Raw genomic sequence first — 28,000 nt, 5'->3', positions numbered from 1 at the left:
CAGTACAAATCGACAACTATGAATTGAAAGTACCTAAAGTGTGTATAAAGACAATGTGTCTGTGAAAGGCTCATATCGGCCAATGAACATTAGCAGTCCCACATCGGGACATCACACCAAAATACACACAGTGGAGCTGTGTGCAGCTTCTTGCTGCCAGGATATTTTAGTTCAAAGGGCTTTTCTCCTCAGTCGGAGGACAAAGCACAGAGGGTCCGTCAGCCTGACTGGGAAGCTGGACGGAAACCTAAACATTTGGTTTAAGTCCGGTGTTAAGTATCTTACCCCTCCGCCTCTCCAGCATTAACTGCAGAGTTCTCATGGAGGCATTTTCTCATCATTACCCAGGTACTCTGCTCAGGATTACAATTCCCAGGCCAGTCAGCGATGGGTTAAGAGCTGCCCATGTTTCTATTGATGATGCCCTGTGAGCGCACCAGGGCCTGTGAACAGGACAGTCTCCCAGCCCAAGTGGAGCAGACTCTCCTCTGGGAAACATGGGACCATACTGAGCTGTTGTTCAGCCTCAGTCAATTGGGGGGGAAGGAAAGACAGAAAGCCTTTGAGAGGTGTTGTTTCTGTGGAGCGTGGAAAAAGACAACGAGGCAGATGCATTGAAACCGGGATCTGACACGATTAACATCAATTTTTTATTGGTGGCTGGATATCTTCTTTGATAAATAACAGGAAGACCAAGAAGAGAACGACTTCGAAAAGTTTTCAAAAGCCCATCCCAAAATTTGTATCTAACGACATCGCCTTGCTCCCCAGATTTATGGCCTTGACAGAATAGATCGTAGTCTGGGAGCTGTCGAGCCATGTTTGATTATATAAGGTTTCAGAAAAATCATAAAATTTTCTAGTCAGGCTTTAACGATTAAACATTGTTAACGAATTGGAATATTTATAATATATAATACGGTCAAGCTATATTTTATGTGATTCCTTTTGAGGTATGTTTGCTGTACAGTCATAGACCATGCGTGTACTACTGAATTTGAAGTTTGTATCTGAAGTGAGACGCTGGGATACATAACCTGGGTTTACTCTGGGGATCAACTGATATTGACAGAGGTCCTTTGTGAGACGTTCACTGAAAGCTTTGGTTTGAAATTGAGCAACATTTGAAAATGCGTGGAGCCTCCCTATGCTCTCTACGACATTTAGAAAGTGCTCTAAACATAAAGTTTATTATTGAAGTAGCTCAAGAGAGGAAAATGGTTGCATATGTATGTTTTCAATGAACAAAACTCAGAGACTCCAAAAGTGAAATATCTTGTACCAAAATACCAGAATATGGGTAAAGATGAAAAAATACATCTAAAGCCACAGGCTGCAGAATCGTGACATGAAGATTGTGGCACTGGATTGCTTATAACAGAACTGTTTAAGGTTTATACTGCTGCTCATGCTCCTATAAAACAGTTTTGATCAGACACTGCACCACTAATTACATCCTTGCATCTCTCCTCCTTACACACTTTATTTCAGGCTTTCTCCCCCAAATCTACAATGACTCCAAATACGCCCAAATCGACCCATCAGAGGAGAGGGACTCCAAATAAACGCATATGTGGTTCCGTGTCAAGGGGGATGCACCTTTTTGCCTGCAACCATATGAAAGGAGCTTGTATATCAGTCAACGATTAAAATTTAAAGGTCTTCATTATCTGAGTCGCAGCTTTACTGCAGATTTTCTTGTACTCTGGAGATCACATCCTGATCCAGGGTTCCTCTGACTGCAGCCTAAATCAAGACTTTAATGTCCAGACTTTATCAGTTAGGACCTTTCAGTTCTGGATCTTATTGCCTGACGCTTGAAGACTCATTAAATCACTGCTCCCCCATTTGTTTCATTTCTAGAATCAGATTCAGGGTTTTAGTGCCGAGCAGGTTTGCACATGCAAGAAATTAGCTGTGGTGTATTTGTGCAAGTATAAATATGAAAAATATTAAACAAAAATATAATATAAGAACCAGTGGAGGGATTGTGCAATATGTACAGTCAGTCTGTTATTTGCCATTGGAAGTGTCACAGTCACAGGCAGGTACATCACAGCTCTCATATGTCTCAGAGGTTTTATCGCCTTGCAATTTATTTTATTTAGTTTTTCGAGAATCGCTTGATTTCACCCCTCTCATTATTGCATTTTGAAGAAATTGGTTATTTTATCATTGATTTAATACTCGACTGAAAGCCCCTAGTAAACCGAATTTATATCTAGAATCCAAAAAAATTTAATGAAAAGAACAAACAAAGCTCAGCTTCTCTATTGAAGCTCCCACAGATGGAAAAATAATGTATTTTTTATTGCTCTTTTTTTTGGAACTCAATATAGGGCTGCAGAGCCTCTGTCTAGGTAAACCCAAGTCTGAATAATGGAAGAGGGTCAGAAGGGGAGTAATTGATTTAATTTGAGCACAGAAGCGAGAATTGATCTGTGAATAATGTGCTCCGTTTATGGTTGTTGTGCCGCTCTGACCTGGATTCATTTGCTCCACAACACAGACCCACTGTGTGCTTCATGGAGCAAATGTGAGGTGTTTCACAGCTCTCAATGTGACGTATTAACTCTGTTCCTCATCAGCAAGATGCACATGGAAAGCAATCAATCTGACAAGCGTTACCACACCCACATTTCTATTTGAATTAAAAACATCATTATTTTTCAGTCTCTCATTACAATATGTACATCTCACGGGTCATATAAATCGATAGAATAACTCATATATACATTGATTACAACACAGACCATCGTCGGCCCAAGGCTTGAAATGGTTTTCTGGTCATTTTTTAAAGTCTGAAACCTGAGGGACCTGAACGCTGAAGTCTTCTCGTTTCAAAGGTTGATTCTCCAGCACATCTAATGCGTTAGCACCCCCTTCAGTTAGATCACTGTGTTGTCCAGTGTTACTTCTGCATTTAGAAGGAAAATGCCCTTGTACATTAAACCAAAAAACACATGAATAGAAATGATGAATGGACAGAAAACTGAAAGGAGAGGGCAGTGAGATATAAAGGCATTTGAATATTTTTTAAGTATAGGGCGGGGGGGAGGGCTGGTGTGTCAGCGAGTATGATGTTTATTTCATGTTGCTCTCTATCCATACTTTGAAGTTGGCCGCATGTGTGTAGACTGTGTAAAGGTCTGGATTGCACTCCCCATGGTCATAACCAAAGCTGACCAGTCCCAGGAGCCTCCACAGCCCTTTGTTCTGGCCCTGCACCTGTGTAAAGCTCAGAGGGAGATGCTGGTTGTCGGAGAGCGCAGGGAGAACGAGGATTCCCCCAGTGTCAGAGGGGCATATGTTAGAGGGTCCATAGTCTGGCTTCTGGCTGGCACACAGCATGTTCTCTGTGACGCTGACCGGCACGCCGTTACGAGCGTACTGCTGCTCACAAGGGACCACATCGGCAAGGCGAACAAGCCCAACCCTCGCCTTCTCATCCGCACCTAAATTGGAATCGGGCAGTGGGGACCAGCCTGTCACCAGCCCATGTCCGGAGGTCACCTCTACATGGGTTTCCGAGAAGCAGAGGGGCTGGACTTTCTCCCCAATCCTCGCTTTGTCCAATAACTTTACCACAGCAATGTCAGAGTCCAGAATATTGGAGTCGTAGTGTGGATGAATTGCAATGGAGGCCACCTAGAGGTCAAACAGACACATTAATTGTGCAATTTGAAAAGAAATATGACATCAAACAATATTTATTGAACCTTTGTTATAAGTAAGATGTAGTGAAATGTTGACTGTGTTGTTTTTCAAGAAGCTTACCCTCAGGTGCTGGAGACCTTTACTTTCCCTGCGGTCATCACGATAATGCTTCCCCACCACCACCTTGATCTTGGCTGCATCCAGAGGATACACCTTCCCCAGCTCCGTCACACAGTGGGCCGCAACCACCACGCTCCTTTGGTTGACCAGAGCCCCGCTGCACACCAGCTGCCAGTCAGCAGCCTGATCGCGGCTGCCAGTTCCTGCTCCGCCATCCTTCTTCAGGGACCCTGCCAGGCTGTCTGCCTTGGTCACCTTGGTCTTTACGCCGTTGGTGGAGCGGCGGTAGATGGCTGCCAGCCAAGGCCAGTGAGCCTCTGCCGGCCTCTCTTGGTCAAAGGTTGGATGCTTCCCACACACTTCCGAAGAGGAGGTGACAGGAAGAGAGAGAAACCATGATCATGGGGGGGTGGGCAGCAGGGAAAATTTGACTTGAACAGAGACTGTGTCAACATTCCTCGCTGTGGCACTAAGCTTGTATTTTAAACAGTGTTTGCCAAAATGCAAAGCAGTGGCACTGATGAAGCAACACATAAAACACCCAGATTTTCCATACGATCTTGTGAAATGTGGGAGAACCTTTAATGTATTGAATCTAAAAGAAAAGGTCTAAATAGGCCATAAATATAAATGTACGTTTGATTATTTGTACTGTCGACAAAATGTTTCAATGTAAGAGATAAGGTTTCAGGTTTCAACTAGAATGTTTTCAGAGCTTCTTCATTACGGCTGTCTACAGACCCACCACCTCTTCAGGTTGGGAATCCGAACAAACAAGCCATTCTGTGATTGCTACAAATACTGATTATGTCTGATTCCTTCCACTCGGCACAGAGCAGGAAACCACTCAGATAAAGAGTGAGATAAAGAGCATGAAGAGTCTCCTTCCTTGTGTGATTAGTCCTGGCAGCGAGTGAAAGAAGCCAAGGGAACCCATTGGTTTCATGGTATGAGACTAGTGTATAATGGCTGTAGAAACATTCAACAAACCAAACAAATTAGGAGGGCCTGGTCTGAATGGATTTACAGTCTTTCCCACCATGTGCTAAATATGTTGTTCCAGTGCGACCAAAATATTTGAAATCAGATGAAACCAGGTATTAGACTAAACCCAACCAGTGTGAACTGCAGTTATGTAAACAAGAGACTTCGTATTTAAATCAATGAAAGAACTGCTAGGCCATAGATACGCCGGTATTTTATCATCATCTGGTACAAAGTGTAAACATCTCTGTTCAAACTTTTACATTTCTGCAAACAAACTGTTTTATTGCACCTGTTTCAGCCACGTTCCACTCACTCGATATTGTCCATCAATTTTAAGGCCCTGGCTCCTGATTATATTGGATTATTATGCCATATGAACCTTTGCGTTGCTTTAGATCCTCGGCCAGAGGTTTAGCAGGTAGAAAGATGAAGGGGACAGAGCTTTTCTACTCTGGGCCTGAAGCTCTGGAAACAACATACTCATCTTTCTAAAAACTTCCACTCAAAATTCTTGAATGATCTTACATTAATTTTCTGAATTAATTAAGGGATACATTTTTATTGATTTTGTGTTTTCCTAATTATCTGCCCCAACCATAACCTGCACTCCAGGGCTTTCGCTTGATCGCGTAATCCTAGTTTGTTATTTGAGGTTTTTTATGCTTCCAATCTTTACGTTTCTCATTTTATTTCCATAAAGCACATTGACGATAATGCACCTCGCTTGGCTTTTGTGAAGTACGTATTTAGCCAAGTGCGTTACAAATAAAGTATATTTCAATCAACATTATTTTGACGGATGATGCTGGTGGTGATATTCAACCGACAGGAGCCATTTGTGTTGTACATTTGATCACAGCCTGGAGGAAACCAAGCTGCTGTCAGACTCTTCTCTCTTTTCCTCACAGCTCTGCCGAACATGTAGGCTGATGGCCTTTCTACTCAGCTGCTGAGGGAGCTTTCACAGAGTCGTAATGAGAGGCCTGCAGTTCTCCGGCTCACAAGGATCCGTGTGAGATGGGTGAAGAAGCTGACAAGGTATTGCTCAACGTCACCAATTAAGAGGGAGTGAACTGTAATTTTAGACAGTACCGCTGTACGTGTGTCCCTAGTGGACATTTGACCGTACTCTCCACCAACATCATCGGGACACCACATATTGGGTAAGTGGTTTGAAGGAATCATGTCCTATCGTTCCCGATCAGAGCCAAAAACTTGGCTCTGGAGTTGTTCTGGCGACTTGTGATGGCCCGTCGCTTTATCAAAAACACACTATGTTGGGTTTCCCTCAAGTCTATCACTGTTTGTATGAGCCAGTGTGTTTCCTGCGGGTGCCCTCATCTAGCAGTCCTCTGCTGCCCTCACCTGGTGAGCAGGAAACATGACGCCCGCTCCATTTCCCCGTCTTCAAGCAAGTGCGACGAGAACTGCCGGAGTGATGGTAGAACGGAGAAGCGCACTCATACTCTATCTGTGTGTAGAGGGGGTGGAAGCCCTGGGACAGCTGGGGAAGCACCGGGGGGCTTTTACTGGGGCCTTGCGGCTGAGGGCCCAGCACGGAGGCCCTGAAGAGCTTGTGAACAGGTGTCTTCCTGAGGGGAGAGGAGGAAGGGGGAGCGGGGGTGTGCGGAAGACATTAACTTTTTAATGCTTTTGAATGTGAGTGTAGAAAACTGAACAATGATACGAGAGTCATCATTACATCATTACAGCTCGTAAAGTGGTGGTTAAAAATACCTGGATGGTGTCTGAGGTGGCTGAACTCTCTGTTTGACCAGTTCCGACACTTTGGGCTCCCTGCATGCTACAAATAAACACACATTTATGAACACACACAATAAAAACACCAGTACTCATTATCTAATCTATTGACACAGTTTGAGAAGATCTGATGTATCTTATAAACATATTCTCTATATGTTTTATTGGCTATTTCATTCTTTTTTATACTATCACATGTTCTCTTGTCTTCCTGATCTGCTACTGTAAAAAATGAATTTCACCAGCGGGGAATCAACTTATTTTATCTTTACCTAATCTTAGCTCTATTTTAACTTGTGTCTACATTAACTCATCTCTATCATATCTTGTCTCCACCTTAACTTATATATATATTATCTTGTCTCCACCTTTATCTTGTCCCTACCTTGTCTTGTCTTACCTTACCTCACCACTCACATTTCTGTATATCAGCCTAACCTTGCATAAAAACAAGTGAAACATTTTAAAATAGTTAGCTTGGCTCTGTTCCTAAATAACATAAATCCCATTCTATCACATCTTGAGCCCACTAAACTAAAAACTTTATATATTGTTGGTTTCTTCTTTGTCTAACCCTAAGAACAGTTTTGCAAGGTTTTCGCTGTTGAACAGAACAAGCTTCTACTCATCAGGAAAGTTGAGCTGCAGAGCCGACAGACCAAAATGCATTAAGATCTAATTAACATTTACAGCTCCCAACTTGATGGATCGCTGTACAGCAGAATCATTTACTCGCTGGCATTTAACATTGACATTTAGCATTTATTTTGCATTTAGCATTTCAGAACCCTGGCTGTTATGAACTACACGTTTCAATACAATATGAAACCCATGATCATTTATTAGAAACATTTGGGAATGAAACGCTAAGTGTGAAGTATGTTAGTATTTATCAATCTTTAGAAAACACATCCTATTAGAAAGTGGTTCCCAATCATTAATGAAATAACAGTCCAAATGATATATGTGCTCTGCAAATCTACAGATACGTGCCCACCACAAGTTTCCCAACAGTGAATTAATGAATCATTGACTATGACGGAACCTCTGAGACAGACGGGTTGTTTGCCGCTCCAGGTTCCGTCTGCCTGGCAGGTGCGTCGGGCGTCACCACTCAGAGCATATGAGTGGTTACAGTAGAACTCCAGCGTCTCAGGCTCCAGCCCTTGCGCCACCTGGTGGTAGCCGTGGTGCAGTCGGGGGAGAGGAGGGCAGCTCTTCTCTGCAGGAGGGGAATGGAAAGTAAGTGAGGTGAAGGTCAAATAAAAATGTGGTACATTGCATTTTAGAGAGCGTTTTTTTCTCACCGGAGAAGCTCTGGTTGACCTCTTTCTCCTTCTCCTTCTCCTTCTCTTTATCCAACTCCTCTTTTGTTTTCTCAGCTGTTTTATCCCCTTCAACTGTTGGTTTTTCTTTTGGTTTTCCATTTCCCTCACCTCCAGCCCTGTACAGAGTGAACTGAGTAACGTTGACCCGAGAGGGAATGGTTCTCCTCCCGGGATCTGGAGAAGCTATGGTGTTATTCTCGGTCTTTGACTCCTTCACATCAGTTGTAACTGTGTTGTTCTTTGTCATTTCCAGTTCAAATATCTCCACTGTGTTGTCCCCCTCCGATATGACCGTCCTCTGCTTGGTATCATTGGGGCCCACTTTGTCCTTATCCCTTTTCCCATTCACCTGCTCCTCTTTTCTTTCCTTCTCTTCCTGTCCTTTGTCTTTTGTCACAACCGTCTCTGTGGTATCCGTCTTTCCTGTTTCCAGGTTTGTGTCTGGGCTGCCATCATTTTTCTCAGGTGGCTTTCCCTCCTCAGTTTCCTCCTTTTCAACTGTGTTCAGGCTGTTATCCGGCTCTTCACCGTCCACCTTATCTTGGCTGCCCCCTGTAGGTTTCCGTGACCCAGTATTTCTTTCCTCCAGCTCTCCTTCATTCCTATCCTTGGCCACAGGTTTCTCTGGACGGGTCCCGGTATATTTATCTTCGACATCGACTGCTGTTGTATTCCCATGCTCAGTATTTATATCTTTCCCTCCAGCGCTTTCTTTTTTTCCAGCAGTGTTGTCTGGACCCTTCTCTTTAGATTCGTCTGTATCTTTGTTACTGTTTATCTCTATGTCTTTATCCTTTTCTGTCTCAGTGAGCGTGTTATTCACTGTGGGTAGAGAACATAAAAAACAGATCATTGCTGGATTGTTCATTTAGCTGCTGATTGCAAATCTGTTTTGTTTTAGTCTGGCTCATCACACTGAAGGACTCGACGCACTGACTAATTTTCTCCTATCCATTAAAAGTGGCTACTCTTTCAAAAAAGGATTGCAAAATAAACTATTTGCAGTGACTCAGCCATTTTTCTCTGGAATAACAGATATTGCACTGACCTTTGGTGCAAAGAGGAGGCGTCCCACTCCAGGTGTTGTTAGGGAGACACGTTCTCTGGGACGTCCCACTGAGTTCATAGGGTTGGTAGCACAGGTACTGAAGCGCAATGAGGACGTCATTGGGTCCATAAACCAAGAAGTGGTCCCCGTGTGTTGGCTTGCGTGGTAGAGGACAGACTCTTTCCACTGGCACTGGAGACAGGAAAGAACATCAGACTTTTTTTCCAAAATCAGCAGCATCTCTGGGGGAATGTGAATGACGTCCAACTACCAGCAGATGACACACACACACATGATTTTTCCAGATCCCCACATTTTAATCGAATAAACAATTCACATAATTGTCTTACCACACTCCGGGGCAGGCACACTCCAGGTGCCATCGCTTAGGCAGATGCCAGTATGAAACCCCCGCAGCTCGAACCCAGCGTCGCAATGGAAAGTGATGCCCGCTCCCGAGTGGTGAAACACACCCTCTGTGGATCCATGGGTTGGCACCGGAGGCCTGCGGCATCCCACCACTGTGTTGAAAAACAGGCACAGGCACAGTTTACGTATGAAGACAAGTTGTCCTACTTTCCTTTTTCTTCAATTCAAAGAGGGGCGTGCGTTAATGATTTAAGAGGCATTTCAAGCATCCCTTTAACATCAGTTTATTGCATCTCCCTTCTGTAAAGAAACAAACAAATAAACCTTTAGTGAGTTCATTCCCCTCTGGAGTTCGCAGGTGAGACAGGTACCCGACAAACCGAGGCTCTCAGACCCATTACTCCTCATTGAAACATTTCCAGAGTGCCCTCAGCTGCTCTTTAATAAACAGCTTCATCCGTTCAGGTGAAGTGTGACGACTCACAGCAGAAGGCGTAAACACACTCCTTGTAAATGAGGACGAAGTAGATGCAATAAAAGCAGTTCACTTTTCCAGTGTTGTAAAAGTAGATTTTTACGAAGTGGGGAAGTAAAGATCGGTTGTGTGGTTCTGGAATCGCGCGTGTGGCTCTGTTATATGGCGGCCTACAGCAAACAGAGCTGTGTCATAAATGGGGAAATTGTGTAATTCCTTTAGCATGTTGTGATGTGCTGTGTCTGGGTGGATGGGTTTTATTTCTATGGCAAATTGCGAATTTGCGCACAAACGTTGTGGAACAGTTCTTTGCCACCCACAACTGAAGTCACAAGAGCTCAAACACATGTGTCAACACTACAGTTATCATCCAATTAAGATGAGATCTGTGGTTTTATAGCTCCAAACCAAGGAACCCTCCCTATAATCTTGGCGTTTGTGCCGTACGACATTTCCAACCTTCAGTCCCTCGGGGGATTTAGAAATCTGCTGCCCAGCCAAAAAGCATAGGAGTAAACTGTAGCTGACCTTTGTTTTGTTTTTGTTGTTTTTTTTTTATGCTGAAAAACCCTGAAAGTGCTGCGGGCATTCATGTGTTTTGCTGAATGATCCATTTTCCATGTCAGACTTTGCACGCAGACAGAAAGAGATGAGTCTGGAGTTATTGAGGTGGAATGTGAACACACATACTGTAAGTGAATCATTATTCCTTTCATAAATACCCTGGAAGCTATGCTGAACGCTGCACTCAAAAACAGATTAAAACTGTGCCGAGGAGAGAAGGGAAGAGAGTTTATTCCCTATCTCCAGTTTCTGTGATAACGTGTCAGATTCTCTGTTGCAGAATAAGTGTCAGCTCAGGATTACTGCAGTTGACAGGTTGATTATTGCAGACGTAAAATATGTCTGATGTCAGGTTCATACTTAAAATTCTCCATCCGACTCTGGGGCAGAAAAATGTAGACTACGTTGAGTCGTTAGTGTTGTTCCAGCTCAGCTCCATTGAAATTAACAGCTGTAATGATTCCTGGGAACACAGATGAATGCACATTGTGTCCAATGAAAACAACCGACTCCTCCTTTTATTTAACAGGTGTCTCCTCCTATGAAAACTAGCTGGCAGATAAAAGCTGTTATATAAGTGGAATTGTTTCTCCATCAGTTACATAGACCTGAATTGAAAACGACACCATAAAGGAAAACGGGAGATGGGATAAGGAGGTCTGTTTTTTCTGGATCTTGAGCGAGGTACAAAAATAAACAAGTTCAGGTCCAGACGCTCGTAAATAAATGAGCTTGAAGGCCAAAATACCTGCAGCCACACCCTGAGGGAGCAGTACCCTACATGACTTACACAGCAACTATCCTCAGAAACCAAAATAGTTACCAAATTCAGAAATAATGTATTTTTTCCTTCACCTCAGCTTTGAACCTCCAGATATTTGTTGGACTACTTTCCCCCTTTCACGAAATTCCTCTGCCAGTTCCTGTCCCCAGCAGCATGAGCTCATACATTCCCTGACCCAGTGCCGTTTAATTTCATCAGTATAACATATTTGTTATTTTCTCAAAAAGCTGATTGGCCAAGACTATAGATCATGGACGGGGGGAAAACCACAGAGCTCTTCTTTATAACTGAGTCACCTACAATAAAAATGGGATTTCAGGATGAAGTAAATCTCAATTTTGTCATTGGTTGTCTGATGTCAGATGAAAACTATTAAATCAATTCTGTTATTTGTCAGCACAAATGTGCCTCCGGGGGCTTCATGGGATGGAATATTCAAGTCATTCCCACAGTTATACCGTTGGAGTAGAATCTGCAGGTTATTTTTTTTCCTCAAATATGAAATATCAGTATTTCTTAAGGACGATCAGTCTTGAGGGATTTCAGTTATGTCAGACTCACCTTCCTCACACCTCTTGCCTGTGTAGCCAGCCAGACAGGCACAGTGATAGGCGGTAGAACTGTCCAGGATACAAGTCCCATCGTGCAGGCAGGGAGAGGAGCTGCAGGCTGTAAACACACACGTGCATTCATGTGTCATTAGGGTACAATAAAAAAGAAATGTTATATTTATAAGCTGCAGAATGACAGAATCTCTATATCAAAAAATGGCTGTAAAAACCAAGCTACTCTAAGGGATGTAAAGTTAAAGCTGGTGACATTTAACTGTAATGTTGACTTTTCCTTTGTAAAGATGTGTGGGCATTTCTACACAGAGAGCCTCTGTTTATTTTTACTAGATCTGGCTTTGGCACGAGTGGAATACATGCACAGTTTGAGCACAAGTGCACGTGTGTGTCTGCTTTTGAGTTTAAAACCTTGAGGGTGAGGTCATTTATGGAAAGTGAGGACATTTTGGGCTGAGCAAACTTTGCCAGTGGTCCATAAGCTTTTGCCGAAATCTGTAGTTGTCATTAGATACTCTGGACTCGGGAGCTAATATTTCAGAATCAATGCTCACATATTAATGATCAAAATATAATTAAACAATAATTTAAATATATCCTGGGCTATGACTGCAGAAAGGAGATCAGATTTTGGGTAGGGAATGCATTACATCACGAAGGCTCTTAATGTAGAATTAAATACAAATCATTACCATAACTAATATGATTAGCATTCTTTTTGTTGACTGTTATTGGTAATTGACCAACCTGAGGTCTCCTGAAAGGTGGCGAAGAACCCATCAAAGTTCTTGTAACCATCGGAGACAAAGAGAACGTGTAAACTGTTGCCGGAGCTCTGAATCAGGGCCGGCCTGTTGCTCCCGCAGTATCTACCAATCACACGCGAGTTGAGGCTGTCACCATCTCGGACCTCCACAAAGTCATAGCGACAGGAATGGTGGAACTCCAGACTCATCATCATAATCCTGTTGGCACCAAGGGAAGAATATGAAAACCAAAGCTAGAAAACTATTCCACATTGGAAATGATTTGTGCTTTTCATTGATTTCACCTTGAAGAATTTTATCAATATGACAGTGAAGTGAAGGAAATCTGAGTAGATTCTGCTGATGGCTCTGTTGTATTCCTGCTATTTTCTGTGGATAATGAGATCATCCGTGTTCCTTGGCAGTGCCACATCAGCTGGCATCAAGGTACCGGAGCTTTAAAAAACCTCCCGCCAGCAAACTGGTAATGGACAATAATGACAGCTCCTGATTACATTAACAGCTGAGTGTTATTTGCCCACAATTGTGTAGCTTACTGATCTTAATGTGGCGTTAAATGTGTCTAATTTTTTTTAACAGGCACCACAGCAGTCAACAGTACTCTTTAAGTGGAACAAAGATTCATGGGAGCTAAGATGTTGACACCTGGGGAGAAGAACCAGGGCAAAACTTGGGCAATTTGCAAAACCAAGGAAGTTGATACAAATGTTAAGAAACCACAGTAAACCTCTATCACAGCAGACATGTGTGACACGTTATAGCAGGTGTAGCATTAACAATGGTTCTGTTCAGTTCAAATGTACTTGTGTGTATTTCATTATAAACTGTGCTTGTCCTTGAAATAAGTATAAAGAGTCTCCAAAGGCGCATGATGGCAGAGTTCACACCTGGGGTATTAATCCAATTTCTGGATTGAAAAAGAGACACGTCATCCATATTTATATAAAGTCCAGGGGGGGAACTCCTAAGTCTCAGTGGCTGACCTATGTTTATGTAGCTTCAGTCAGTCACACTCCCCCTAGCCAACCAGTAATGAATAACCAGTAATGAACACATGGATGTTCAGCGATGCAGCCTTCAGCCCAAAGAGTTCATGACTGTGAAAGGTAAAGGCAAGTAATACCACAATATCTCTGTGTGAACTGACTACCTTAAAATGACGTGGGCACTCATTAAATATGAAGCGCACTTGGTAGGAAATACAAAAGGTACAGTACATTCCGAAACTAAATAGAGATGCGTATCTTTCTCAAGAATTTTCTCAGGCCTATATTTAATAGATCAGTTATCTTTAATGCTCATTATGTGCCCATTAAATTGCAGAAGTGCACATATGACTGCCCGTAACATTTATGCAATTGGTTAGTAAAGTAATTCCTGCCGATTAATAGTCGTCCCAGTTTCAACAGGCATCTCTTGTTTTCAGATCTGCGGTCATTAAACGTCCATAAAATATAATGCACATGTTGATTGCACAACATTATTTCCAAAGCAAGTCGTTCGCACTGGTAATTCCTGGTGTGGGATTTCAGGATAATGTGTTTGCATGTCTTTGTGTGCTTTAATACAGTCAGGACCTCTGGAAGGAAGGAAGAAATGTATACACACTTTCATGATTTGTTTGGTTGCAGTTAGAGCATGACATTGAAATGGCTGGATTAGGAAAAACACAAATGGAGTCTCCTTTCCCCACTTTTATGTGATTTCAGATGTAATTCTCTTGGCCTCAGATAGGAAGAGACATGAAGGAATGATGAACTTCACAGAAAACAATGAGATGCTCCCTAATCCTCTAATTGTATTCTTTATCACAGACCCTCTGGTCAGGGAAGCGTGGACTAATACGATTTGCGGTGAAGCTACATGCGAGCCTGCAGCGGCTCCAACAATTCATGCCAGTTGTAGTTCAGTACATGTTGCCTGTGACGAGATTGTACTATGGTAAAGACAAAGAAGTATATTAAAAATAGACCCTACTAATAACTTTCCACCTGTCTATCGCTTATCTCAGCTGCGCATTCTCATTCAGAGGTTTTATTGGATTTATGTCGTAACTGCAGGATATAAAAATACAACATTTAAATATGAGTCATGCCTTTCTTGATAAGTTTCCTTATTAAATGGATTTGGCCCCGACATATAGTGTACATATGTCACAGTTCATGGTTTATTGCAAAGCTTTATGAGAAAATCTTTTATTAAACCACTTACTTTAATGCACACAACAAACAGCTGCCATCTGCACTGCACGCTCAGCGTGAATCTTAACTGTATGGAGCTTTTGTTCCTAAAGCCCGGCACAAGCGCTCGCCTGTAGAAACGCTGCATGTGTAATGGAGAAAATGACAGAAATAGAAAACTATCACAGGACTGAAAAGTAATAACTTTCCTGAATAAACTAAACGGGGGTGTTGCGGTTTCCAAACTCTGTTGACGACTTGCCACCGGCCTGCGACGTATATCTTAGCAGAAATATCTGAACCGGGGGGAAAGTTGACTGAGTGGGCCAGCCGTTAAGAACTATCACAGATGGACAATGAATGAACTGGTGGTTTTAAAGACAGATTAACCTGTGGTGACCTGGACTGTACTAACACAAAGATTCCCTGTATCCTTGAGCTTCCACAGACACATTTATCCTTAAACTATGCTTGTTTGGCTGGTGTGTAACATAAAGGGCTTCTCTGTGGTTTTAAAGGAATTCTAAAACAGGAAGTAAATTAGATAAAAACTAAACAAAGCAAATTCATGTGATTCCTCACTAAGGAGGGATACTGGACTCTTTATGCTTAAATGACTGAAAAGATTGAAATGTTTTTTTGTCTTCTTGTAGGTTGATCAACCACTCAAAAAAAAACTAGATGGATCTCGAAATGAAAAAGTGGTGCCAGACACGAGCATTCTCTACCCAGTTAGAGCTGGTTTCCAGTTTCCTGTTGTTGTGAACCCATCTGGCTTGGACAATCTCATGCTGTGTTCTTCATATGTGAAAAGCAAACTCCAAAACGTTTTCCCAACATTTTCCAGACCCCCTGTCTTGATTGGTGGCAGGATTATGCAGAAATTATTCAATCAATAAAATTTGATTGAGGGATGAGGCATGACCCAAGGAAGAAGCTAGAACCCAGTACATGTTGGAGCGGATCCGGATAAACAGGTGAATCTTTTTTCACCCTCGTTTACTTGGCAAGATATGGCACTAGCGCCCCTTTTATTTAGTAAAAGAAATAGGTAAAAAATGTTACCAATCGGACTGTTATTTGCGCTAATACGAGCACGCTAACATGCTAATATTAAGCTATAAGCTATGATCGTAAAATATAGCAAATGTTAAACCTACTACAACATCAAAATGATGGCATTTTTCTAAGTAGTAAGATTTTAATAGTATCACTGAACCTGCTCATGATATGATACCTAACTGATTTGGAAAGATTTTTTGAAATGAGGTCAAGTACACAAACCTGAGTTCTATGGTGAAGGGCCGGTCCACCTGTATGGTCCACTCACACCGAGCATTGTTGGGGTAACTTTCCAGCACCAAGTGGCCCTGTCGTTTACGGATTACTCCCCCACACTCTGAAACACACAGGAATTTACGTTGTGCGGCGAAGGGGAACCACTGAAATTTCAGCAGTTATAAATTAGACCTTAATTATAATTCTAGCCATAAACATTGAGCTGCCTTGGTTACCATTCAAACCAAAGGTAATTACATTCAAGATTCCAAGGGCCCTGTAAATGTCCTGTGTTGTGTTCATGGACATAAACAAGCATAAACACAATATGCACTGGGCCAACAAACACTTCCAGCTGCCTGTCCAGGTTCCTGCTTTTAATTAAATGTATTCCTCTTGTGCCCGTAGCGGAATATTTCCATATTGAGAGCGCTATAGTCAGTGTCCAAGTGTAGCACATTAAATTGTTTTATGGGATTCCTGAATGTTGACTCTGACTTGTCATTCAGCTCCTCGTGGAAAATCTCCTGGGCATATGGCCGCCTTCCAAATTGGCACAGGAGATAAATCAGCAGGGAAGCAAAGGAAGTACATTCATTTAGCCTATAGAGAGAAATTATTTATAGCGAAGCTGAGTAGGAGCTGTAATTAGGAGAGTGAAGAGACTCACTCATGCAATCTCCACCAGACCAGCCGGGCCGACACTCGGCGCAGTATTTGCCGTTAATGAAGAAGTCATCCCTCGGGGCCCACGTCCCATTGTTGCAGCGCTTACAGTTCTCGAACACACTGCAACCTGAAAGAAGCAGAGACAGGAGAGAAATTGGTGTAAAGCAGGAGCCAGACTGAAAAAAGCCATAAGACAACAGGCACAAACAAATCACATTAGGGTCTGTCAGCTGCTATTGTTGTCAGAGTTGGGCACACGTTGCATTAACACACATTTCCTTAACGATAGCACTGGTGAACTCACAAAGCTCATCTTTCAACACCACACCTGCTTCCTAAAATAGAAACGGTGAGAAAAGCATGTGACGTGGTTTCATTGAGGGACGGATTTCCTCTTAAGAGGCTGCTCTGTCCACTGGGAGTTGAAAAGCAACGTTCAACCTGAGCACAGGTATGAATCTTAACAACAACAACATGCGCCGAGGATGTACAGATGGGGGTTTATGATTGGTCGTTGTGGTTCGAGGCTACATTTTTCTGCGTGTTTTACTGCAAAACGTGACGTTCAAGTATCTATTGAATTCTGAACAGCTGTTTTTTTCACTCATAAAGCAAAACATGAGAGTATTCAAGCTGTGAAGACAACATGACATGCGTGAAGCGTTTCAATACATGAGCCGCAGCACATGTCGTGCAGAGCAGACGTGTCCAGGTGACTGTATTCTTTTTATGTAGCGTACACGCTTCACACCAGACAATGATGTGCTCATCTGTGAGCATAAAAAAAGCACACAGATTTACAACCCTCTTTGAAAGCGTGATTACACTTTCGGGGATTCTGCCAGTAAGTCTAGCGAGGGAGACCATGTGAAGTTGGCCAGGAAATTAGATCAGACTCGCATACAGAAGTGATTTTAACTCTTTCTGTCACACTGGTTGTCAGGCTACAATGCAAACAGCTGTGCAGCCGATAGGCCGCACTGAGTCTGATGGCAGATATTCAACGCTAAATTCTCAGAGGCTAAATGAACAGATGTGCACCGTAATAAAGAGAGTGCTTAATTCTGACAACTAAAAAGGAGAGTGAGAGATGAGGGAGTAATTATTCCAGGTTCACGTTGTCTCTATACCTGGATGGACGATGCAGGGGTCACACTCGTTGATGGCGTTCCGACAGCAGGGCACGGCGTAGCCCACCGGAGTCCCCTGGAGCGGGCACTTGCAGCGAATCACGTCGTACTCACAGCAGCTCCTGCACAGGACGTTCCATTCTGGGCCCGGGCAGTGGTTGTACAAGTACCTGTAATCTAAAGGAGAAAACACCTCAGAGTCAGCAACTCGAACAGGCGCACACAAAAAGAAAAGAAGCAAGTTTATGTAACCGTTTCATAAGTGGACAGAAATAGAGAGATGAGTCAAGCATGGAGAAAAGACATCAGATGTGATATATTCAGCCTTGTGGGAAAGTGTGAGCACACATGGGTCATGGTCAGCAGAAGGTTGAGAAGCTGTTGAAGGATTTTGGCGAGTTCAGTGTTTATCCCAGCTCCTACTCTCTGGTTGTTTCCACTGCCATGTGGTTGCAAGCTCCTCTTGAAGGGGGGCGGGGGGGGGGGGGGGGGGGGCACGGGTCGCAATACATTACCTCCTCTGCATGTTCTCATCCTATGTTGGATCTGATAACAAAGTACAACAATTAAGACGCTCCCAAGGAAAAAGAGAATCAAAGAATTTATCATAAGGTGCATCAAGCTTCTTCTTATGGGTTTCTACCCAATAAATCCGATGATTAATTGAGGTGGAAACCAACGATTTAAGGAACTTTATGCCCGAGTGGTTATAATTATGCAACAATCGGTTTTAAGCTGAAACAGACAAGTGGAAATTCTCTCCTGGCAGATGTGGACTGAGAACTAACAGAAGCTGCACTTTAAACTTGGCAGCGCATCGTTGCAGCGGTCTGCATGCACCCTGCAATCACGATAACTTCTCTGGCCTCAACAATAGACGCCCACTATTAATTCTCCTCGCTGAAAAACAGCCCGACACACACTCGCTGCATGCTGGCTTTATTTGCAAAATTGCAGTTGCACGCTACATTTATTTACTGTTTACATAACACTTTGGAAATTAAGAATTTAAGACTCGCAGAGCAACACATGAATAATGTCTTTGAGGTCGCTTGACACCACAGTGTTGTGTTGCTATAGCTTGTGTCGCCTGGACTGCCCCTTCTTCATAAATTATATCATAAATTGTATCTCAGTCCAGAGATAATCTTGCAGTTCTCTCTCTCTCTCTCTCTCTCTCTCTCGCTCTCTCTCTCTCTCTCTCTCTCTCTCTCTCTCTCTGACACTGAGTGATTACGTGCACGTTGACATTAATCACACAGGAAGTAGGTTGTGCAACGCCACTAGGTCAAGTTTATCGCGGGTTTCCTCGGGACAGAGTTTTGTGCTTCATGAAACAGTTTCAGGCTGATTTATGGTTCCTCTGTTGCTGGGGTCATTTGTTGTTGTGATAGCATGGACTTAGCTTTATTTGTGTTATACCCTGAGACGATGTTCAGCAAAGCCAGTAACAACATGTGGGCGAGTCTGTCCTCTCCGGGCCATGGCGTGTGGTGGGTCTCGTGACGGATTAAATGTCCATCAGTATGAGGCCAACACACACCCGTCACTTTCACAACGCCCATTCCACCACAACAACCACCGCTAATAGTTAACTGCGGTCAAAACGAATGTAAGATGTCAGATTTTCTGTTTTTTCGTGTGCATTATTTTGATCATATGTCATAACCACAAACATCCAAGGCATGTGCACAGCCTGCGTGCTGAGAGAAATTCTGTTTTGATGAGAAGAAGGAACAGTACTTCACAGTGCAAAGAGAAGGAAAACATTTAAGAAACACACAGAGACTAACTAATTCATATTCACACTTAAAGTGTAAAGATCAAAATCAATGCAGCACTACATAATCCATCTATACAGCTTGTTCTTTGAGGGTTGCAGGGAGAGCAGGAGCCAATCCCAGCTGGTACTGGGCAAGAGGTAGATCACAGAGCCAACAGACACAGACAATCATTCCCTCAGATTCACACCTACTGGCAAGTCAGAGTCTCCAAATAATAATCAGCTTTAGACTCTGGGAGGAAGCCACCTGGAGAAACTCCATGCAGACCTGGGAAGAACCTGCTGCCTTCATTTCGAGCCAGGCACCTTGTTGCTGTGAGCCGACTGTGTTAACCGCAGCACCACCGTGCCGCACCCTGGTTCACCAAATCCAGTTAAAAAAGCCTCACTGATGAAACAGTAAAGCTAATTACATTACATTTTCATTTTTTTCATTTTTTTTTTTCTACTGATTGTTTGATTACAGTGTAGACCTACTACGACATTTCAGACAACTATGGCCTTTGTTATGATTCCAACATGACCCAAATTATATATGTTGGACCCCGGGGATAATTGACTGTTACTGGCTAGTTTGACTCTTCAGCCTGGGACCTGCTGTTGCTTGTTACCCTCTGATGATTATTATTACAGTGTTTTTTAAGGTGTGATGAGCTGCCACATGGGGACTGGGAGGTGCTGTTCATCTCCCACCCACCTCTGTGTTTCCCCACTGAGGTCTGTAAAGGACACACTGGCCTGACAGCTTGTGAAACCGAAGTTATTGGACATAAACATGAAAGAGTGAAAGGACTTTATGAGATGCTCTGTTATGTTATCAGATGGCTTGCTGCTGTGCGGCTTGCCCTTCGTCACAGAAATGACATCCTGTGGCTGTAAGTGCCCTCGGTTCACTCCTACTCGAAGGCCCTGATTTAGAATATAATAACATGGGATAAAAAAACATCTTTTGTGCGACCTCAGTCTGTCAACAACATGTACTCATGATTAGTTTCCAGATTGCAGCAAGCTTTTCCCCCTCTATGCTCAATTGTCAGGGTAATAAACACGGGCAGCAGAGTTTTCACTCTTAAAACACTGCACAGATTTAGTTTGCTGACACCGAGCTCTGCTGATAAGGCCGTTATGTTCGTCTCTGAAATGTGACTCACATGTTTCACACACTGAAATGCATCTTTAATAATAATAATAATAACATATTCTTTGACTGCTGCTCAACTCAATAATAAATGTTCAGCGGTTAGTAAAATTGGCAGGTCATTTTTTAATTAGCCGTTCTTTGGCTTCCAGCCTAGCAATTTGCATTCACTCATTTCAACCCAGTTAAGTTTGCCACCTTGTTAAAGACACATCTGCGAGGCTTCCAGGTCAACACCTGCAGCTAACTACACACTGGACAGTAACAACTTAAAGTGGGATTTTTAAAGCAGTTTAGGTCTGGACAGGTGTGGAGCTGCACGTGCACAGGGACGAGTCCACAAGTGGACATTGGTGCAAACAGCACAACATTGTATTTAAGTGTCTTCTGCATGTACAGACAATAATATAATATTAAAGGTGAAAACAAGCGTCACTATGACGATTGACAATGCTTACATGATGGTCTGTTCCCCGAGACCTGTAATTTAACCCAAGACTGCGCCTGTAAAAGGGAAGTGTTGACAGTTTTAATAGAGGGTGTATAGAAAGAAAAACACAACTGATCACAACATTTGCTTCCGTATTGTGCCTTGTTATGATATGTCTGATGGTTTCCACAGTGAACACAAAACTAGTATGTTTGTGTCAGAGAGGGAGAGACAGAGAGAGAGAGAGAGAGAGAGGGGGGGGGGGGAGAGAAAGAGAGCGAGGAGGCCATATGAACACACTTTAACAGCACATCACAAACATTTGATCCCCCACAGTTTTGTAGCTGTACAGGGTTTTGTGTGGATTCATTGGCTTTCCTGGTCTGATGTAAGGAAGCATCTGTTTTTTCCATTCCATAGCAGATGCTGAACTCCTCTGAACGTAGGCCCCAACGTGCTCGTCAAGAAGCCACAGCAAAGAAAGAAGGAACGATGCGGACATCATGACAGAACCTCCACGGTTTGATGGATGTGTCACAAAGAGCCTCCACGCAGTCAGAGGCTGTACAGGCCCAGCTTGTTAGCCGGCATGTCTCGGCCACACTCCCCTGATGTGGATCCAGACACTGACGTCGTTATCACCTGGGGCAACAGAAGTGGCCTCAGTGACCTTTACGTCTGACCTTACTGACCCGCAGATCCACTAAACTGTAAGAGAGCCACGGCAAACCTCAGACTACTGACAAGGACGTTGTTCTTCACTCAGTTGTGTATCTCTGTGAAATTCGGAAAGCTGGAAATGTGCTGCAAGGTGCCATGTTAACCTTGACAGTGAGTCCGTATCAACGCGTTCTGGAAGCAACTACGGTCCGCTGAGAATAAACCACAGAGGTCAGCATCTGCCTTTTTATTTGTTGTGATTTCACACCAGCATCCACTTCTGACCCGGTTGCCGTTCATAACCAGGCGCTGACTGCAGAGCCTCACAAAAAACAAACGTGGACGCAGCCGTGCACAAGGATATCTGTGGCATTTAAACCACTGATTCTCAGTGTTTTTGCTTTTCCCAGCTCAGAAACTGCTTCTTATCAGCTTCGATATTGTCTTGTCTTGCTCCACACCACTCAGCTATTTATAACTCCACAGAAAGCCAGACATACGCGGCAGAGTGAAGCCCAGTGAGAACTGTAGGATGAGCTCAACAGGCTCATCAAAAATACAACACAATGCTGTGGATCTGTCACTGCTGTCAAGGAAAAATTCAACCTATTGGGAATTGACCCCAAAAAATACATATTTTTCACTTTCACTTTCCTTATCACTTTATTAGGTCCTATTAGTGTAATTAAAACACACACAATGTATTTTCTTTCACTAAAGGGTCTCTCAACAAATGACTGAATATGGTGATCCTGTGCACTCATGTGGGATCATGGGAGTTGTTGTCTACACCACCACTGCGATCAGCTTCTCTGGGAGCTTTTTACTGGGCGCTGAATTATCTTCCTCCTCTTTAAAACAAATAGGCCCAGTGAGTTAATCCAGTTAAAACACAGATTAAAGCAGTTTCAGATTAAATAAATTAAAGAGTTTTAGCATTACTGCAGCCACGGGACGTCTCAGGCGTTGATGTGTTTGCTCAGCCTTATTCTCTGACAACTTGTGATCTAGGTCCGATAACAAAAACTCTTTATCCAATCAAGAAACATGGTTTAAAACCACCATTGTCTAGAAAGTGTGGTGTAAAAATGAAATGAAATGAATGCTTCCTGCAGACAACCACAACCCTGACAAATACGCAAAAGGGCAAAGGCAATGCAAACACAGGCAAATGCATTAAACCAGACCGTTTCCTTGATTACAATTATATTCTTCTCATTAGAAAAGTGCTGAAAACATTAAAATAGTTTCTTCTTTAAAACTTCTACAGCCTAAAACTTGCAAACTATATCCGAGAGAGAACTTTTGTCAGAGAAAGGTCCCAGACAAAAGAATGACAAATGACTGTATATCCAGTCCTGAAGAGTTTCCTCCTGACAGGGCGGAGTTTATTTCACATGGAAAATAGCTGTGAGTGCACACGTGTGCATGTATGAGCTAAAGTACAATTCCTTTTGCGTCCTGCCCACAGCAGCTGTCTGGTATTTTGAGGTCAGAGTGATTTAGCCATCATGGACAAGGGAAACCCCCGGAGGTGCTCTCTGAATATTGTGTATCTGAATGTAGACCCGATACCAGTGCTCATCCTGTAGCTGTCTTTAAATAAACTTCCCTCGACTATAGGAAACCACAAACCCAATAAAATAACCTATCATGGTGTTATCCACTCTGGTGATATGCATATGCACAATAATATGAAGGTCGAACACATGACATTTTGTTTTGTGGTACAAATTGAAACTTGTATGACACGTGATTTCTCCAAATGCTCATTAAGTGGCAATGTTTTCCTTCTTGTAACTAAACTCTCTCCAGTCTAATGTCATTGCTTTAATGTTGATCTTTGCTCCCGACTGCCCACTGAAGCCCTAACAACTTCCCTGTGGACTTTATATAAACACAATCAGCAGAGTGTATCAGAAGAACGGGGCATCTCAGGATTGATGTAGATGGGGTATCCTAAACTGGAAGCCTTACATAGATAAAAAAAAGCCCCAGTGGGGACAGCAGAACTTGCACAGATTCAAATAACACACACGCGCACAAAAAAACAACACTCCCGTTACGTTGGGATTTGGATGTAAACAAGGAAAAGGTTGCTCAACAGAAGACATCCATCACCAGCTGATTAAACACGAATACAAAACAAGCCGTGCAGAGTCGGTGACTCAGCTGACAATAGCATGAGAAGGTAAAACTCCCAGAAGCCTCTGAATCATTCGAGTTCAACACAGCTGCCCAGCCCTGTGCCACACTCAGCCACAACACAAATGGGGATTATTTTTGCTGCGTGGTTTCTGTGCAGGAGGGAATCAGCCAGAGGGCGGGGGTTTGGTTAGGTGTCAAGGAGACGGTGTATACGCTTGCACAAATGACGGCAGTCGGCATGATCGACTCAAACGTGACTCACGTCTTCCTGCAGCACTTCAATTGGTCACTAAGGGTAAACAATCAGAGATCATGTTGATCTCTGAGAGCACGACCGGGATCAAGTGCCAGGATTCAACGGCCTTATTTTGCTTCATTTCACCTTCAGGAATGTGTTGCAACATTCAACTCTGTGTTTTGATTTTGTTGTTTTTTTTCTATCAAGAGGAGAAAAAGTATTTTCACTTTAAACTCTGACAAAAAAACGACTGTGATGAGTAGTTGTCCTTTTTCAAATAGGAGAATAAACAAACTGTGTATTACATAGTACAAGTTGTAAAGAAAGACTTTGCTGTACGTCTTTGCAGCCTGTAAATAAAGGATGTTTTTTCCATCACTGTAAAAAGTTGGGTTTTCTTTTACAAGCCTCTCTGAGCATTATTGTGCTTTTAAAGCATAGAAGGGAAGAGGGGATGGAGAGAGTGCTGATGCCAGCTTTTTGAGAACAAAGAACATAAGAGGATGTGAAATAAGGTGAGTGAGGACAATGAAGAGCAGTAAAAAAAGAGGTAAAGTCTTGGTCAGTGTCTTACCATAGGGCCAGGCTCTCCCCTGGGGTAATGAGGTGAAGATGAAGAGGGAGATGAAGAGGAGCCAGCCCTCCTTCCCCGAGATAAAGGTGCTGGTCCGGGGGATCGTGCCGGAGCCCCCGTGGGTTTGCCCCAGCTGCAGTCCCCGTCCCGCAGACATCATGCTGCAGCCTGGAACTCTGTTTACTTTCTGAACTCAGCTGACATCACCTTCTCTCGGCCCTGCAGTCCTTCCCTCCCCTCGCTCTGTCTCTCTCCTCTCTCCCTCAGTTTTCTCTCTCTCTTTCTCTCTCTCTCTCTCTCTCTCTCTCTCTCTCTCTCTCTCACTTCTCTTTGGCTTCAGGTTACAGACCAGCCTCGCAAGGAGTTCCACTTGCAGTGGTCTCCCAAATACTCCCCTCGCTCCGCTCCGAGCACGACGTCACTGCTCATGCATGAGAGCAGGCTTCAGGGCTTTATGCTTAACTCATTATGGTGTCAGTCACACGCACAGGCCTGCACGCACTCACACACAGACACACACACACGTGTAACGACCAGCTCATGCTCTACACTAAGTGCCGGCCAAACTTTTAAAGGTAAACGATGCGGTGATAGAATTGATGACCGCTTCACTTCTTGTTCATGTCTAAAAAATCTCGAGGTCAGTGCCATTCAAGTTGACACCTAGCCAGGCTTTAAAACAGTAGCTCTGGGTCGTCTCAGGAGGCTTCAACAAAACAGAAAGGTGATTGCTGTGAGAACAAAAGCAACACTCTACTCATGAATATTGGCTTTAGTGCAGAGAGAGGTATTTAATGTTAGTCCTCTACAGCCAGGAGACTGTTAGCATAGGAGGGAACCGCTGACCTGACGATATCTGAAGTCTACCAGGGCTTCTAAAGCTCATTAGTTAACACTGTTTTGATTTGATGGTACAAACAACAAAGAGGAACAACATGGTGGCCGAGGGAGCTCAACAGATGCATGCAAATAGAAAAACATGTGCAAGAAATAATCAAGAAAACAACAAGCTGCAAAAAGTCGAAACGCATGCAAATACAGAAATGCCTGCAAATAGCGAAAACAACCCCAGAAATGTTTCAAGTGATGAAGTCTGCTCCTCGTCAGTGGTGAGCTTTGGCAGAGCGTGTGTCGTCAATTTGATGAAGTTGTTTTCTAAATTTGCACCTGTTTTTTTTTTTTTATTTGCATGTGTTTTCTTAATTTGCAGCGCGGTGAGCTCTCTCTCTCCTCCACCGTAAGTATGTGCATGAATATTTCTCTCTTAGACTGAAACAGATTAGCCGCAAATCGACCACAGGAACTTTCCGCCCGGAACTGTAGGAAACTTTGCAGGAACTTCCATTTCCACCACAGGGACCAGGGTCTAAATAAAGTTCTGGATAACACTTCTGTAATACTTCCCGAACAAGTTCCATTTCCAGGGGAAGTACTTTACAAACGTACCACAACCTCCGTTTGGGACTTGAAGAACCTGATTGGTTGAGTACTCCAGCATTTTAGTTCCGCCACCCACCATTTTTTTTTATAAACCTGTAGTTGTGCATACATTTTTCCACAACCTGGTAATCTAGCTGTTTCCCCTACATACTTGATAACATACTAAGAGCATTATTGGTCTTCTCATATATTTTTCAACCATTGAGTGAAAAAATGTTTGCTTCCACCAGTTGGATACTGTACAGAGAAATAGTGTTTAACAGCATAATTAGGATTATTATAGCTTTGGAATGGTCGCTGATGATACTTTAAAAATCAAATGGGGGAGTAAATTATGTTTAGATTTAGATTTCATCGCAAACCTTGCTCTTAAGCTTCAAGACTTTAGAGTAACAACAGAAATATAGCCAGTGAACACCGTTGCTAAGGATGTTTGTTTTTTCATTTATTTATGTTTTTTAAAACCGTTATTTATATGATCTCCTTGATCTGTTTTATTCCAGCTGGATGCAGCGCTGGAATTAATTCTCTTGTTATTTTTTTGTCCACTGGGACTCCAAGCTGCATGCGAGAGCAAAAGGGGAACGCAGATCATACGGCTCCACCCAGGAGAGTCACATATCCCTGCTAGTTCTCTAAAGCAGCAGGGTTTAGACCTAAGAAGAGGCACATGAGCAGTGTTTGGTAGGGACACAGAAAAACAGTGGGATGCAAGAGGGGGAAAGGGAAAAGAAAAGATGGAGGGGGGAGAATATTGCCTGCCTCTCCGCACCTCTATCCTCCTTTCACCACCTCGTTGCTGTTTGTCCAGATGCCTAATAGTTTATTATGTGTAACCCAAAGCTCTCAGGTTAATGTGAACCCTGCTTCAGTATTCTCAGCAGGACGGCAGCTGCGTGTGTCTACTTTTAAACAGAGAAAAAGAATACAACTCTTCGTGTATGTATTTTAAATGGTACACTTGCACTTTGTTTAGCTATTTAGAAACTATACATTCAATTTTGTCAAAACATAAAGGAATATACTTGTGAGTCCTTCAAATCAAAACTGTAAGTCTGATTGTGCAGAACAAAGTCTCTATTTCCTAGAGAGCAGCTAAGTTCCTGGAGCTCCAGAACATGTGTCCACTGGGATTTGATGGAAACCAGTAATGATCACAGTTTTAATTATCATAAATTACTCATACAAATTTATGTAAATTTACACTGTGATTATACTGGAACTAGACTCTATTTATATAACAGTAGCCAGTCTTAACAACCACTTAAAGGGCTATATATTACCAATGAAATCCACACATCGTCATAAAACACTAGGCCACTTGCAGCGACACGCAGTAGACTTCCCCTTCAGTCGTCAAAGTAATTTGGGGTTCGATGTTTTGCCCAAGGACACTTTGGCATACAGACTAGAGTAGCCCGGGATCGAACCACTGACCTTGGCAGATTTATAGGGTTATGTGCTACTTTTAAATTTCTGTCTTTCTTTGTGCAAATTAGTTATATGCACTTTTGACAATAGCTGCTTTCAGACATGCACTGAAAACCAGATGTTCTGCAGAAATTATCCAGAGGGGTGAGAACACAAATGTCTGAATCAGTTGCTGGAACCTTTCTCTTGAGTTTTTATCCAGCCAGCTCCCGGGAGCATATTAATGACACTTCAACTTGGATGGACAAGAAGATTCAAGAGCTTTTTGGTGTCCTGGATGCTGTACCCAGGCGCCACTCCTCACCTCAACGCCCCAGGGATTTCCCTGTTGTTGTGAGTGAGTCTGACCCGTACACTCTCCTGCTGCATTGTTCATATCTTAAAGGAAAAGTCTGGACAATAGGGTCTGGAATTAATTTCTGAAAATGGCTTGGGAGACAAAGAGATGCCTGCTGATACCGTCATACATCATGCT

The 28,000-nt window shown here is 43.0% G+C and overlaps 1 protein-coding gene across 1 annotated transcript; it reads right to left on the bottom strand.

Annotated features, from left to right (window-relative positions):
- Nucleotides 1-667: 667 nt before the first annotated feature.
- On the bottom strand, nt 668-24,853 carry pamr1b (peptidase domain containing associated with muscle regeneration 1b). Its single transcript, XM_062390832.1, has 14 exons — nt 24,655-24,853; nt 17,684-17,860; nt 16,555-16,680; nt 15,891-16,005; nt 12,407-12,624; nt 11,655-11,762; nt 9,252-9,422; nt 8,902-9,093; nt 7,833-8,675; nt 7,571-7,747; nt 6,502-6,568; nt 6,130-6,356; nt 3,778-4,136; nt 668-3,648 (listed from the first exon to the last, which is right to left on the bottom strand). Exons 1-14 carry the CDS (start codon nt 24,812-24,814, stop codon nt 3,085-3,087), a joined length of 3,504 nt encoding a protein of 1,167 aa, XP_062246816.1. The 5' UTR covers nt 24,815-24,853; the 3' UTR covers nt 668-3,084.
- Nucleotides 24,854-28,000: the final 3,147 nt, after the last annotated feature.

This window comes from Platichthys flesus, chromosome 6, assembly GCF_949316205.1.
Source record: "Platichthys flesus chromosome 6, fPlaFle2.1, whole genome shotgun sequence".
Lineage (NCBI taxonomy): Eukaryota > Metazoa > Chordata > Actinopteri > Pleuronectiformes > Pleuronectidae > Platichthys > Platichthys flesus.
This window is presented reverse-complemented; position numbering and strand designations above follow the sequence as displayed.